The sequence below is a fragment of the Mixophyes fleayi genome, chromosome 2 (genome assembly GCF_038048845.1).
Source record: "Mixophyes fleayi isolate aMixFle1 chromosome 2, aMixFle1.hap1, whole genome shotgun sequence".
NCBI classification, from domain to species: domain Eukaryota; kingdom Metazoa; phylum Chordata; class Amphibia; order Anura; family Limnodynastidae; genus Mixophyes; species Mixophyes fleayi.
Genome location: NC_134403.1, coordinates 713,124 through 727,537, shown reverse-complemented (window position 1 = coordinate 727,537; position 14,414 = coordinate 713,124). Strand labels below are relative to the sequence as shown.

At 42.8% G+C, this 14,414-nt stretch overlaps 1 protein-coding gene across 1 annotated transcript in view; it reads left to right on the top strand.

The window, feature by feature from the left end:
• LOC142140610 (piwi-like protein 1) overlaps positions 1-13,778 on the top strand; it is a 228,542-nt gene extending 214,764 nt beyond the window's left edge. Inside the window, 5 exon segments of the mRNA XM_075198311.1 lie at positions 115-185; positions 5,563-5,716; positions 11,470-11,595; positions 11,931-12,078; positions 12,170-13,778. Of these exon segments, the coding sequence (XP_075054412.1) occupies positions 115-185; positions 5,563-5,716; positions 11,470-11,595; positions 11,931-12,078; positions 12,170-12,286 (616 nt within the window). The 3' untranslated portion in view covers positions 12,287-13,778.
• The last annotated feature ends 636 nt before the right edge of the window (positions 13,779-14,414 follow it).

Here is a 14,414-nt window from a genome sequence, read left to right as displayed (position 1 = left end):
CACAACCCATGGTAGCAGTGTCCCCCAGACGGAATCAGAGAAACAGATTTAACGGAAGTACAAAAATCCTCTCCTTCCCTTCTTTCTGTGACTTTTTTTAAAATTATTTTTTAGTTGGTTTTCCCGTTGTGTTATCCAGGACCAGAAGCAAGAGATTGTTGATGGGCTTAAAGTCTGTATGCAAGGTAAAAGTAATGGTTAACTAGTAGAATTGCAATTCTCTGCAAAACTTATTGTTCCCACGTAGCTATGGCTTAGTAGTTATGTCATGTATGCAGCTACTTCTTGCAACTGATCATTGAGTAATCACAGCTGATAATCCAGTCATCGGATCACATCTGTGGTTTCCATGGTCAGTGAATCGGGAAGTCCGGCAGTGCCAATTTGTATGATGGCAAACAGAGTCCATCAAGTTTCATACCCCTGGCTATACTTGGTTCACCTTCTGTGACTGAAAGAATGACAACCTGACCATTTGAGAACTAACTGATTTGAAGAATGAACACTTTGCAAGTAGCTTAGATTACAAACAAAATAAAAGAAAAAACTTAAATTTTAGGAGCGTGTGTATAGTAATTTCCTGTTTTGATACTCCCATCTTTTGGGGGATTAGCTTCATCAAGTCCTCTGACAGCTGGTTTCCTTCACCATGTAATTTTAACAATGTTACCTGATTTCAACCAAAATCTGTTCACACTCAGTCATGTTGCACGCCTGTCCTCAGGTTTAAACAGGTGGGTAGCCATAGACCAAGGACTTCCTAATCTCGACCCCTGAAAATGTCAAAAGTTTTGTTGCAGAAAGTGCAGTATACAGTCTTGTAGAGAATGTATATAAAAAAACTGTTACACATAGAATAGAGGTTATATTTGCAAAATAGTCCCTTTAAACTTGTTAAGTAGATGCAATTAATGTGTAATGATACATACTGTTAGAGTATGCATTGTAACAATAAGCAGGGGGGGCATCGGTCCCACGGGCCGCTCATTCTCACCGCTATTAGGGCCGGGGGGTAGGCCGGCCGGCTGCCCCCCGGAGGCAATTCCGACTGTTTTTTTCCCCCGGCGGCCGCATCCCATGACATGGGGCGCCCAGGCGGCCGCATCTCGTGACATGGGACGCGGCCGCGTCAGCGCACAGGCGGCCGCATCACGTGACATGGGGCGCACAGGCGGCCGCATCCCATGACATGGGGCGCACAGGCGGCCGCATCTTGTGACATGGGACGCGGCCGCGTCAGCGCACAGGCGGCCGCATCACGTGACATGGGGCGCCCAGGCGGCCGCATCTCGTGACATGGGACGCACAGGCGGCCGCATCCCATGACATGGGGCGCACAGGCGGCCGCATCTCGTGACATGGGACGCACAGGCGGCCGCATCCCATGACATGGGGCGCACAGGCGGCCGCATCTTGTGACATGGGACGCGGCCGCGTCAGCGCACAGGCGGCCGCATCACGTGACACGTGATGCGGCCGCCTGGGCGCCCTCAGGGGCTGCAATCCGCCAGCCCGCGCCTGACAATAAGTGACTCTTTCGTCTTGATCATGGATTAGAAGGATGTGCAAAAACCATCTTAAATAAAACAAGCCTGGCTGAGAGCAGGATTTAGAACCTCAGACCAAAATGCAGACTTTCTCCTCTCCATTTTCTCCTAGTGTTTTAGAGAGAGGAAGTGGGGCAGATTGGACTTCCATGTTGCTAGTGTGAGGGTTAGGGAAAGGGATGACTCTGTAATAGTGTCTGCTATGCCAAATAGATTTTAACAGGCTGTATGTTTAATTATCTTAGTTTATACTACTGAACAATTCCTGCTCCTTAGACACAACACACTTTATGTACCATTTAAAGGGAACTCACCATTATTAGCTTACTCAAGCTCCAGAGCACATGGTTGATTTATGGAATGGAAATGGGGCTGAGCCATTTGAGAGAGGGGGTGGGACAGTTTGAGCATCCATGTTTATCCCCTTTGCTGCTGAGTTTTTGTTTTTTCACCCCTGTTCTGAGCCTATTTTTGCCTTATTTGGTCTGATCACATTCCAACATCAATATCTGTGGTAGCGTCTCACATGCGCCCGCTGTCCTTTCTGTTCTCCGATACACTTGTTATAAAACTCTTACTTAAGCTTTACAGAATTATTTATCCAATAACCACTGTATCTCAGCAGTGCTTCACAGTATATATTTGTTATAAATACTCACAACATATGTATGTATTTAAATCAAAGTATTTTACTGTTAACACAGAAAAGGTTGTATTCACAGTTCACACATATATCATAACGTTGTTCAACATAACCTAGTATATCAATATAAAATGAACCCTAGGTTCACCACTTTTATTTCTTACACTATCCTAGCTTTACATATGTAGCGTAGATAAGAATTAGTATTTATAATATTGATTTAACTATCAGATATCAAACAATATATGAATATAAATAGTCAAATCAACATTGCAAACATATAACTTTATAGATATATATATATATTTATCAATGATACTTATCAAATCCTTGTATCCCGGATCCGATTCTTGATCTGCAATGTCGAGAACGTTCCTGTAGTATAGAGTGCTTTTCTGTAGTGTAGTGTAGGTTTTCTGTAGTAGTATAGTTTATTCCTATCATTTGCTGTAGTGTAGTAGAATATATATTTTCTGTAGTGTCGTGTATCCCTATAGAATAGTATACTGCCTTTTCTATAGTGTAATATAGATCTATTCTGTAATGTGTCCCTATTAACAATTTCCTGTAGTGTGTTTTCTGTAGTGTAGTGCTCATTGTCCAGGGGCAGACAGGCAAAAAGAGACCGAGGGGAAGTCCTTTTATAGTCCAGACCCGGAAACTCCCAGCCTCCCCAGCAACAACGTGATTCACCACACACACACGTGTTTGTGTCCAGGGGTGATGATGTCATCACCCCTGGCTGTTCTCCCCACTGTGTACGTGCTGATTTGAGTCGACGCACACATTGGGGTCCTGCTATGTAACTGCGCACGCGTCGTTGGCGCGTGCACAGTTAGTGTGACCGTTGGCACGTGCACTGTGCTGCACATGCACAGTTTGTACTATGTTTGTGTGCGCGCGCACACACAACAGCGCCCCCTTCACAATATCCATAATTTGTTTATGCAGTACCACACAAAGTATACTTTCCATAATATAATTTTCATTTACTTATACTTCCTAACACTGCAAAGAAAATCTACCCAAAAACACAAAGTATTTTATTGGAATTGCATTTAATTGGAAGAGAAATAAAAGCAAGTATGTGGTGGTATGTTCTAATTATCGCTGTCAGGATGAGAGCATAGATCTGATATGCTGAAATAGAATATTGAATGTCAGAACCCAAATAAATCTTTGCATGAATACCTAAATTAACCTGATGTTCAACTCAGATAAATGTGTGACCAAATGAGCCCAGGAGCAGGTAATTGAGTTAGGTAAACCCTTTGTGCAGAGACCAGCTTAAAATATGCAGATCACAGACATCCATTGTATTTGATCATGTATTTCCCTAGCTAATTGACTTCCTTCCAATAGGTAGTGTAAACACAAGCTAACTCATGGGTGTAAATTGGAGAGCCAGACGCCTAGGTGCAAATCTTGGAGACTCTGGTATAACAATCTGCATGGTCTCTATGCAGGTATATAGAAATATGACCTTCAAAGGAAAATGTTGTCATAGTTCATATTTTGGGGAAATCTGGATGGCACTCCGTACTGAGGGGCAAAAACCACACAAGGGTCTTAAAACGTAGATACCAACTACCCCGGGAACAACCATAGGCACATGTATTCCAGGATGAGATTGGATATTGTTGTAATCTCACCATATTTGGTATTTAAACGTGCAGGAGATTATGACCGGTTTATTGAGGGGGGTGTTATTTCTCTGAGATATATCTGTGAAGAATTACTGACAGGTCAAAACTTAGGAATAGTTTGACCAAACCTGAGGTAACACCCAGGGGACATTTCCGCCCCCACATTAGCATTCACACTGCCCCTGTGAATGCCGTCCCATTTGAGTTTGCTTAAAAATCTGTGTTCTGAGGGGAAAAAGTGTCATACTTTTGGGGAAATCAAGTTACATTGATAAGCTGTCCATCTTCCTAGCCAAATTCCCCTTGGCCAGATTGCAATTAATGTAAGTGCAAATCTGAATGTAATCCTTTTTATTTTAAACAGTTTTTTGCTTGTTATATCAATGTACTATATTGTTTATTCATTATTTTTCTTTATATCTGAATTCCCTGTATTTTCGTATATTAAATCTAAAATTTAATAAGTTGCGTCCTTGATACTCTAAAGAATTCATTAGCCTGTTTAGAAGAGATTGCTCGTCCAGGTTACCCTGTGTGATTTGTTGATACATTTGATTAACAAGCTGTGTGTGCTTGTATTTACATTTGTGTAACAGTCTGGAGGTGTGAAGAGGTAACCCTGTGTGTGCTGGTGTGAGTCTTGCTAGTTTGTGGAACTAGAAGCCTGTGTGCCAGTGTGGGACAGTATATTGGGGTCCTATTGCCCGTACCCAATAGGTGGCAGAACCTGAAGTGTCTGGGGGTGTGAGAGCGCTGTGTTTAAGGGCGATTCCGTAGGTCTAGAACCTGTGTGATAGGTGAGAGAGACTGCGGGCTGAAATCGTGTGTGACCTCATACAGCAAACACCCCAAAGTCACGGCAGCTGGGAGCGTGTTTGTGACAATCGCCAATAAATACTTTGTGATTCTTGCTTTTGCATCAATCCACCTTTACAAAAGCAGAAAAAGCAGCATTCTACACGCAGGTTTTCATTATGAAATCTGCACTTGAAATATATGCATCTTTTTGCAAGTTTGCACTGACTTGAATGAAATGCATACAATGTGTGTGAATAATTTGGGTAGTCAAGCAGCCATTTTAAAAAATACACAACCTACCACCTCAAATGATGGTGTCCCTGAGTTTACTGAAGTCAGGATGGGGGATATCTGTACATTATAAACACTCCCGCCATTCATCGACGTATATGTTATTTGGTGATCAGAAGACAATAACTACTAAGGGAGCATACTGTTTGAAGAGGGGACTATCTTCTTTCTAATGAGTCCCCTTAGTAGGTGATTGTCTGGTGATCACATCTAATCACCAGGCAATAACTTTTATACCGGGCCACTTTCTTTGAAAGAGGGGACGCCTATAGATTTACTCCACTCTCCTGTAACATTAATTCCAACACAGCTAATTTGCAAACGAGTTTTGCATACATTAAATGTCCATAACTAGACTTATATGGATTAACTATTTGTAACAGGTGCAATGCACCATTTTGTATGCAAACAGAGCAGGGGAAATGGTTACATCCATGGTTTTCAAAGGACTCTGGAGTGGAAGGTCAGCAAATAATATAATTGCATAGTGATGTGTATTTAAATGTGCAAATCGATGGTCTGATCTTTATTCTGTAACAATAACATGTCTGGCTGTTGTAGGCTTATGACCTCCCTAATAGTAGATATCTGTGTTTGGCTACTTTTCTCCAAATTATAACCAAATATGTCTCTACAGCTGCTTTGCACGCCTGGTACAAATGTAATGGTACTCTTCCGGCCCGTATCGTTATCTACCGAGATGGAGTGGGTGACGGTCAGCTCAAAATCGTTGTGAACTATGAAATCCAGCAGTTTATTGATTGTATAAAGTCTGCTGGTAAAGATTATAGGTAAGTGTTATGAATATATGAAGTGACATACAGTGTAGATGTTTCACTTATTGAGCTTACCTTAGTGTCACCGGTGTCTCAGCTGTATTAAGAAAGTGCATTTTTATTTCTTATTCCATGTTACCATGTCTTTTTTTTTTTCTGCTTATTTTAAACTTTTATTGCTAATCTTTGCTTGGGGAGTTTTATTGGGGGTTTGATTTGACTTGATTTTTTTTAACAATATATAATCATTGTAGAATGGCTATGTAATTAGTCTACTGATAGAGGCAGACAAAGCAGCTGTATGCAGGTCGGGCGGGAGTGAAGCTAGAACAGCCTCTCCTCCCATCCTACTACACTTGCAGGTATTGCTCCTCCTAGACAACAAGCAGAATGCACTGCCATGGACGCGGCAGGTCTAAGGGGGATAAGACAGCGATTGCACTCCGTAGGACGCAATGCGCTGACAGGAGAAGCGCGGTAGGCTGGGCACAGTAAAATTCTGCCAAGTGCTCTGTTCACACAGCTGACAGCCATATTATAGGACTGGTCAGCTATACAAGGAGGCAGACATGACAGAGATAGCGGAGCTTCCCCCTCCTACAGTGTGTGGCGGGCTTCTTGTACTGCAGCTACCTCTACAGTCTGGTGCAGTATACATTTTCCTCCCAACACATTATCTATCTATCTATCTATCTATCTATCTATCTATCTATCTATATCATAGCAGACGGAACTTATTGCAGAGTGTGGGAAATTACCAGTATACAACGTGAGTAAATTTCCGGACACACAGGTTTACAAAAAATAAATATATATATTCTATATTTATCCTATGTAACGTTTCTTACATTGCAATAGGTCTGAAAAGGGACCCTTATTTTTCTATTGAGATTGTGTATTTCATGTACAATTCAGAGTAATTCTCAAAACGGGACTTCCAGGGGTAAGAGACCCGCTGGTACGTCTGCACTGCATTATATCTTTAAATTTAAAGCGGCAATGTCAAGCCACCGCAGATTAAGTGTTTAAACACTTAACCCGACATTGCCGCTTTAAATCATGCATTCTGTTCTTCCTCCTTTTCATGTGACACACTCCCTCGGCTGGATGTGGTTTGTGCTCTTCTGTGCCAGATCGACCGCAGTGTCTTTATCCGTGAGACTGATGTCCTCTTCGTCCTTTTGGACACTTAATAGTGGGACTGGTCAGTTTCTAGACACTCATGCCCGCTACATCTCTTCCACCATTCGGTGGGATGTTCGCGCCACTTATCCTGATCTGGTGACTTTAGAACTCACTCTCCATGGCGGTTGGTGCTTCGGTAAAGCAGTTGTTCAGGGTGGCTAAGCACACATCTTTAGAGTTTCTTGGTTACATGGCTTTGCATCCGCTGATGCGAGCTTTGGGCGCAGGATGTTGCGTGCAGCCGTTCAAGAGCAATACCTCCTTAGAGGCAGCTTTGGTATGTCCCCAATGTCTCGCAGTGTCCCCCAATGGTAGGAAAGAGAAAAGAAGATTTTCACTCACCGTAAAATCGATTTCAAATTCAATGGGGGACACTGCGCACCCTCCCTTGCTCTGAAAGTAGTGCTGTTTTTTGGTGCTCTTTTCTGTGTTGCTTCTCTTTTCTTCCTGGCTTGGTTATGCAAAACTGAGGTCTGAGTTGGAGTGGAAGGGCTTAGTAGGGGAGGAGTGTGAGGAACAAACAAGTTAATAAGTAGTCCCACCTACTATACCCCAATGTCTCGCAGTGTCCCCCAATGGAGTCAGAGGAATAGATTTTACGGTGAGTAAAAAATCTACTTATCCTAATCCTGATGTTTCCTTCTCTTCCTGGCTGCATGCATCACACCACAAGAAGTCTGTTTTGGACTCTGATTTTAATTCCTTCTCAGCTCATGAAAGTTTATCCTGTCAGTTTACTTGCAACATCCCCTCTGTTTAAATAGCCTGCTGTATTACTTACTTAGCCACTTCCTCACCCTGCAACAACTGTTTTTTACTTCTGTTTTATCTTTGTACTGTCAGTTCTACTCAAGACTTTAACTGTCATCACAAGTATGAAGAGTTGAAACTGAGTTTGAACTGACCTGCCTACTCTATTTCATGACTATGCAAGAACTCTGTTACTGCATCACATGTATCTTATTCTTCTACATTTAACACCCACTCTCCCACACAGTACTCCATACTATATGCCCAAGTCTAATCCGTCTGTGCTGTTGCTCCTACCTCCGCAACTTTTATCATCTGGTCCCCCAGAACATCCAATCCCACCAACCTTATTCCCCTCCTTTCTCTCACACACTGCCCCTCTCCTGCACACTCTGGAATGCAAGATCTGTCTGCAATAAGCTCACTCCCATTCATGATCTTTCCTCTCACACCTTTGGTCTCCTGGCCCTTACAGAAACATGGATCTTCCCCTCTGATACTGCTCCCCCGCTGCAGTCTCCCATGGTGGTCATTCTGTCTCGCACGCTCCCAGTCCTGGGGAAATCCAGAGAGGTGTTCTATTGTCTCCAGACTACACCTTCAGTGTTATCCCCTTGAACCATCCCTTGCCTTCTCCTCCTTTGAAGCGCACACAATCAATCTCTTCTCCCTTCTCCACCTTTGTGCTGCTGTCATCTGTTGTCCCCCTGGCCCTTACTCCCAATTTCTTGACAACTTCGCTCCCTGACTTTCCCATTTCATTTCTTATGATCTTCCTACGATTGTTCGTGATTTTAACATCGCTACCGACTCACCTATTACAACAGCTGCCTCTAAACTCCGAACTCACTCTTCCTATGTCCTCTCCCAATGGACAACTTCTGCAACCCACTGTGACTGTCACTCCCTGAACCTAGTTTTCTCCCATCTCTGTGATTTCTCAACTTTAATTTTGTCTTCCCACTTTCTGACCTCAATCTACTTTCCTTTACCCTCTCTATCGCTTGCACCACCCCCCTCTCCCACCTCCTCCTCTTCATCCATCACCGCTCTTGATTTTGCCACCTACTTCAAAGGCAAGATTGACTCTATCCACAAGGATATTTGCTCTCGTCAGACTCTACTCCCCCCCCCCCCTCCCTCCCACCCGTCCTCTCTCTCATTCCTTCTGCCACCCTTGGCTCCTACCCTCCTGTAACACTGTCTGAGATCCTCACTCTCTCCTCCTCCTCTACAACCTGTCCTCTTGACCTTCTCCCCTCTAAGTTCCCTCTCTCCCAATGCCTGTTGTCACCATGCTCACCTCCCCAGAGGTATCTTCCCCTCGACCTTCAAGCATGCGCTAGTCTCCCCTTTTCTCAAAAAAAAATAAAAAAACCCTCTCTCCTTCCCTTTGCTTCTAAAATTCTCAAACTACTTGTCTTAAATTGTCTGACACTCTCTTCTTCCACTCTCTTCTTGACCTTTCCAGTCTGGCTTCTGTCCCCCTTCACTCAACTGAAACTGCTAAAGAAACCCTTGCTAAAGAAACAAACGACTTTCATCGAAGTCCAAAGGTCACTTCTCCCTTCTCATACTCCTCGACCTCTCTGCTGCTTTTGCTCAGTCAGTCATTCTCTTCTCTTCGCCACCCTACACTCCCTAGGTCCTTGCAAAACAACTCTCTCCTGGTTTACCTTCTACCTCTCTGGCCGTTCTTTTAGCAGCTCTGCTTCTGACTCTCCCCCTCTTCTTCTTTCTATTGGAACCAAAGGCTCTGTCCTTGGCCCTCTGCTCTTCTTTCTACAGCACTTCTCTCTGTGAACTTATTCAATCATTTGCCTACAATACCACCTCTATGCTGATGACACGCAAATCTCTTTCCTGCTGTGGTAAAACGAGGTATTAAGATCACCTCAACCAGTCTGCACCTCGTTTCTCACATGTTGACAATAAAAATATTTACTTTTTCTAGCCCTCTGGTTCCCCATATTTGTCAGTCATATATAAACTTGTATATATTCTGTTTGTAAGTTATTAATGTTTGTCAGCATGGTTTTCTTATCTTGCAGACTAGTCCATTGTTTCAGCCTAGGCAAAAGGATTATTGTCCACCAGTCCTGTATGAATGTGCATCACGCCAGGGGGTCTCGTGTTAAGATAGGGGAACGGTACACAGATAGAGCTCTATGTTTAATTACAGAGGACTGCATTGTGAATTTAAATGTAATGTGTCTGGATTGTGATCTCTCCTGTTTAAATAAACTCTGCTGTATAGCCACAGAACAATATATATCCTTAATTATATCAAGAGTGGCTCATCTGCTAACCCTTTGTATGTATGTTTACCTGTGAAAAGGAATACACAGAAAAGGACCAATCAGGCAGATCCTGAAACTCCTGCGCAGGTCATTTATGACTTTAAAAAGGAGCTCCAGAGAACAGCTAATTGGCATTCACTACCAAGTGATAGCTGAATTCAGGCTGGCATTGAGGCCTCTGTCCTGACAGGAAAGGGACAATTGGTCCCTGGAGTACTGCCTCTGTCTTGATCTACCTCTCCAGGTCTTGGGGAGCTGTGTGTCTGCCGAAGGCGGAGTGACAGTGACTCAGGACCACTGCCTTGCTAGTAGCCACAAAGAAGAGAGGGAGAGAAGTTTGAATGGATAGACAGCAGTCCCTGAGTGGATACTGGTGAGTTGTTTTCATTATACCCTGTATACTGTCTGTGCCAGACTGTAGTGTTTGTTGCAGGTTATTGTTTATTGCTGTTTGGTGTTACCGTTCTGTTAAATTTATTTTATTTTGGATATTTGGGTAGGGGATTTTGAACATTGGATAGTATCGGGTAGGCCAGCTGTGCGGCACAGAGGGTTACATTTAAAGCCGGTATCATCACACCTACCCTGACCCCTCTCCCGCCTTCCTAACCCAATTATTTTGGCTGTAACTATCTGGATGTCACAGCGCATCCTCAAACTCAAGTAATCATCTTTCCTCCCGCCAGTGTTGCTGTCCCTCTCAATAGCTCCCTCTTGGTTGACAACATAATTCTCTTTCCTGTAACCTAAACCCGCTGCCTTAGTCACCCTCAGCTTTTTATGCCTCATACCCAGTCCCTCACCAAATCTTGCTACTTCCTCCTCTGCAACATCAGGAAAATCCATCTTCTCCTTGTCTTGGGAAGCAATCGAAATCCTGGTCCGATCACTCATCATTTCTCATCTTTACTGTTGCAACCTCCTTCTCACTGGCCTTCAATCCATGCAGAATGCTGCGGCTAGCCTCATCTTCCTCTCCCACCACACCTCTTCTGCTACGTCACTACGTAAATACCTTAATTGGCTCCCTGTCCATTTCAGAATTCAGTTCAAGCACCTTACTTTCACTTACAAAGCCCCTACTGACACTTCTTTCTCTTACATCTCTGACTTGAGATACATACCTGCTCCACCTCTGACCTCTGCCACACTTCACCTCTCATTACCCCTCCTCCCATGCTGCCCCCAATCTTTGGAATGCCCTACACCGCCTCACTCTACTCTCCCCCACTCTTCAGTCCTTCAAACGGTCAATTAAAATTCACCTTTTAAAGCTTGCCTGACCATCACCTGCTCTTCCTTCGTCTGCCATCTCCTTGTTCTCCCAGTTGGTCCTACTGTCTCTCGCCACCCCTCCATCTAGAATGTAATTCTGTATCTGGTGCTATGGATCTATGATGTCAAATAAATAAATCATAATAAATAATTGAGAGCAGCCAATGTGACTCAGATTCTTAGATTATCAAATAAATCTAAGTTGGTAACTATTTGTATACGTGGAAAAAAAATGTGATGTGTTCTTTTTTTTCCCAGCCCTAAACTGACAGTAGTTGTGGTGAAGAAACGAATAAATGCCAGATTCTTTGCAAGTTTTGGTGGCCGCCTACAAAATCCACCACCGGGAACAGTAGTTGATATTGAAGTCACCAGACCTGAATGGTGTGTAATGTTCAAAATTGTTTGTTATGGAACCATTAAATGGTAGAACGATGGCTGTCATGTGGGCTGTACAGGTTCTGGCAACACGGGCTGAGGACCAATAATGTGCCGTGCACCTTAAGTATGCTGGAAGGGGAGAGGGTCAGACAAAGGTACCATTGTGATTCACAGTTGTCATGTCACACCACTGCTTGGTCCCTAGATTAATGGGAGTGTCTTGGGCTGTGTTTTTGTGTTTTACTATGTAACCAGTTTACCTAAGCACTCAACAGACTGACCCTGGTTATTGTAATACTTTATTTTCAAAAATGTTTCTCCCTTCTACATTTTTCCAGGTATGACTTCTTTATTATCAGCCAGTCTGTGAGAGTGGGCACAGTATCCCCAACGCACTACAATGTAGTGCACGACAGCGGAGGTTTGAAACCAGACCATATGCAACGACTAACTTACAAGCTCTGCCATCAATACTATAACTGGCCTGTATGTCATTTGTTCATTACTATTGAGATTAATGTTTGAACCCAACATTTCACTTACATTCTCTTTTTATTTGTTTTTTTTTACTCTCCAGGGAGTGATCAGAGTTCCAGCTCCATGCCAGTATGCCCATAAGCTTGCCTTTCTGGTGGGGCAGAGTATTCACAGGGAGCCACATAATTCCCTGGCCAACCTCCTCTACTACTTGTAGCCATCATACCAAACTTTTCATTAGTTTTATAAATGGGGGAGTTTCTCATTGATTTTGCTGGATTGCTGTCCTTTTGTTGTAAGATACTTATTTACTGTTTGTTTATGAATTTTATTTTAGTTACACATTTCATGATTTAGGATACACTCTTAAGGTGTTGTCACGGTGTATAATTGCTCCTTAGCTCCATTTTTTTCATTTCTATGAGTAAAACAGATATCATAGGAACGCTTGAATTGCTCAAGTGGTTTTCAAAACGCCAACTGCAGCATTTTTGACCACAGTGTCCAAAGCGCTCAATACGAACACCCTCCATCTGAAAGACTTTCTATTTGAAGAGACCCTGCCTCACCTGTTCTCATTACAAGTTTTAATCTTATCCCCAAATTATAAGTGTTTTTATGTTTACTGGAAGAGTGCGGCTAAGGCTGGAAAAGCACCATTTCGACACCACCCTTAAAGTGGATCGGTCGCCTACATGCCGTCGAGGCAGCTATTTTGGGGACTGAAGCCAAATTCCGCCTATTCATTCACTAGGAACTAGATTTTCTTGTGGTGGAAACAGGATGTAAGTAGCATAAACATGTTGTGGCATTTGGCTGCCGAATGAAGTTTGATTCAATTTGTGGCACTATGGGACATGTTTAACATTGAAGGAACATTAAATAGTCAGTGTTTCTATATAGTCTGCTACTTGTTAATTGGTTACAGGATGTAAATAAAGGCCAACATCTAAACTTCAGGGAGCCCAGGAAAAAGGTAAAAAGATTTCCATGCTTGAATCTCTTGCATCTCCTTTTGAAAACTATTGCATTTTGCATTGATTTAAGAATACACCTTTGTTTTGAACGCCCCCCCCCCCCTCCCCCACCATTTAAATAATGTTACACTGGGAAGCATCATCTCTCTGCTCACCAGAAAGCCACACGATGCTGGTTACGTGATACATTTGCCTGTGCTCTGCTGGATAGTGATGCATACATTTTCCATTTTTTGGGCATCTGTCAGAGAAACAAAATGACCAAATAATAAATTGTTATAGAAAAAGTAAACGTGATAGATTCTGTATTTTCTTCTGCCGACTGTCGGTGTTTGTAGTCTGTTATATAAGTACATAGTCACTAGTGTCAGATGACTTGGTGTAATCGTTTCATGATAGAATGTATAACTCAGTGAAGGTAACATACACATGGATATGAGGAGCTCATTGTGCATCCAGCTTGTTTGACTTTAGTTCTTTAGGACAATAGAAGTTTATGTTGTAAATTTAGTTAGCACGCCCTTTGTAATTGAGGGTTAAGGGGGAGAGGATGTGTGTAACATGCTATATTGTTTATAAATACAGTACCAAAATGTACTACATCAGAACAGTGCTGCATATTACACCATATGTATGTACTAAAACTTTGTTTTCCTCTATTGTATTCAATGTGATCACCATACTGTTTTATTCTCTCTCCATGATGAATTAAACTTGGTAATTAAAAGCTCACTGACTCATTGGGTATTTTATACATTTGTAAACATTAAGACAAATGATGTTAACGAGCTCCTCTCTATACAATGGTGTACACCAGTGGTTCCCAAACTGTGCGCCTAGGCTCCCTGGGGGGCCTTGGAGAACTTACAGGGGTGCCTCGGCCAAGGCCAGTGGTAAGCAAGGCGGGGGACTACTTGGTAAGTATTTTGGCTTAGGGGTGCCTTTAAAAAATTATGGAGACCCTAAGGGTGCCCTGAACTGAAAAAGTTTGGAATCCACTGGTGTAGACGCTAAATGTGTGTGAAAAGACATACTCCAGTTGAACTATGGCATATTGGCTACAATTTGTTAACTAGTACAAGTGAAATAGGATGGAATATGCTCAAAGTCTATATATTGTTTTTAAAGTCCTGTTTCTGTGCACTGTTCCTATTTAAAGTGGACTGGTATGCATGTTAATGCAGCTTATTACCAGCGGTATAGGAGGTGTTTCCTGTATAACGTTACTTACAAACCAGTGTGTGCAGTGGGTGTGTTCAGCTAGATGTTACTTAGCCCTCCTAGTAATCTTCTCTACAAGTAATGAGCAAATGGCAGCCCATTTGCCTTAAAGTCGACCTTCAATAAAAGGTGGCTAGTTTAATTACT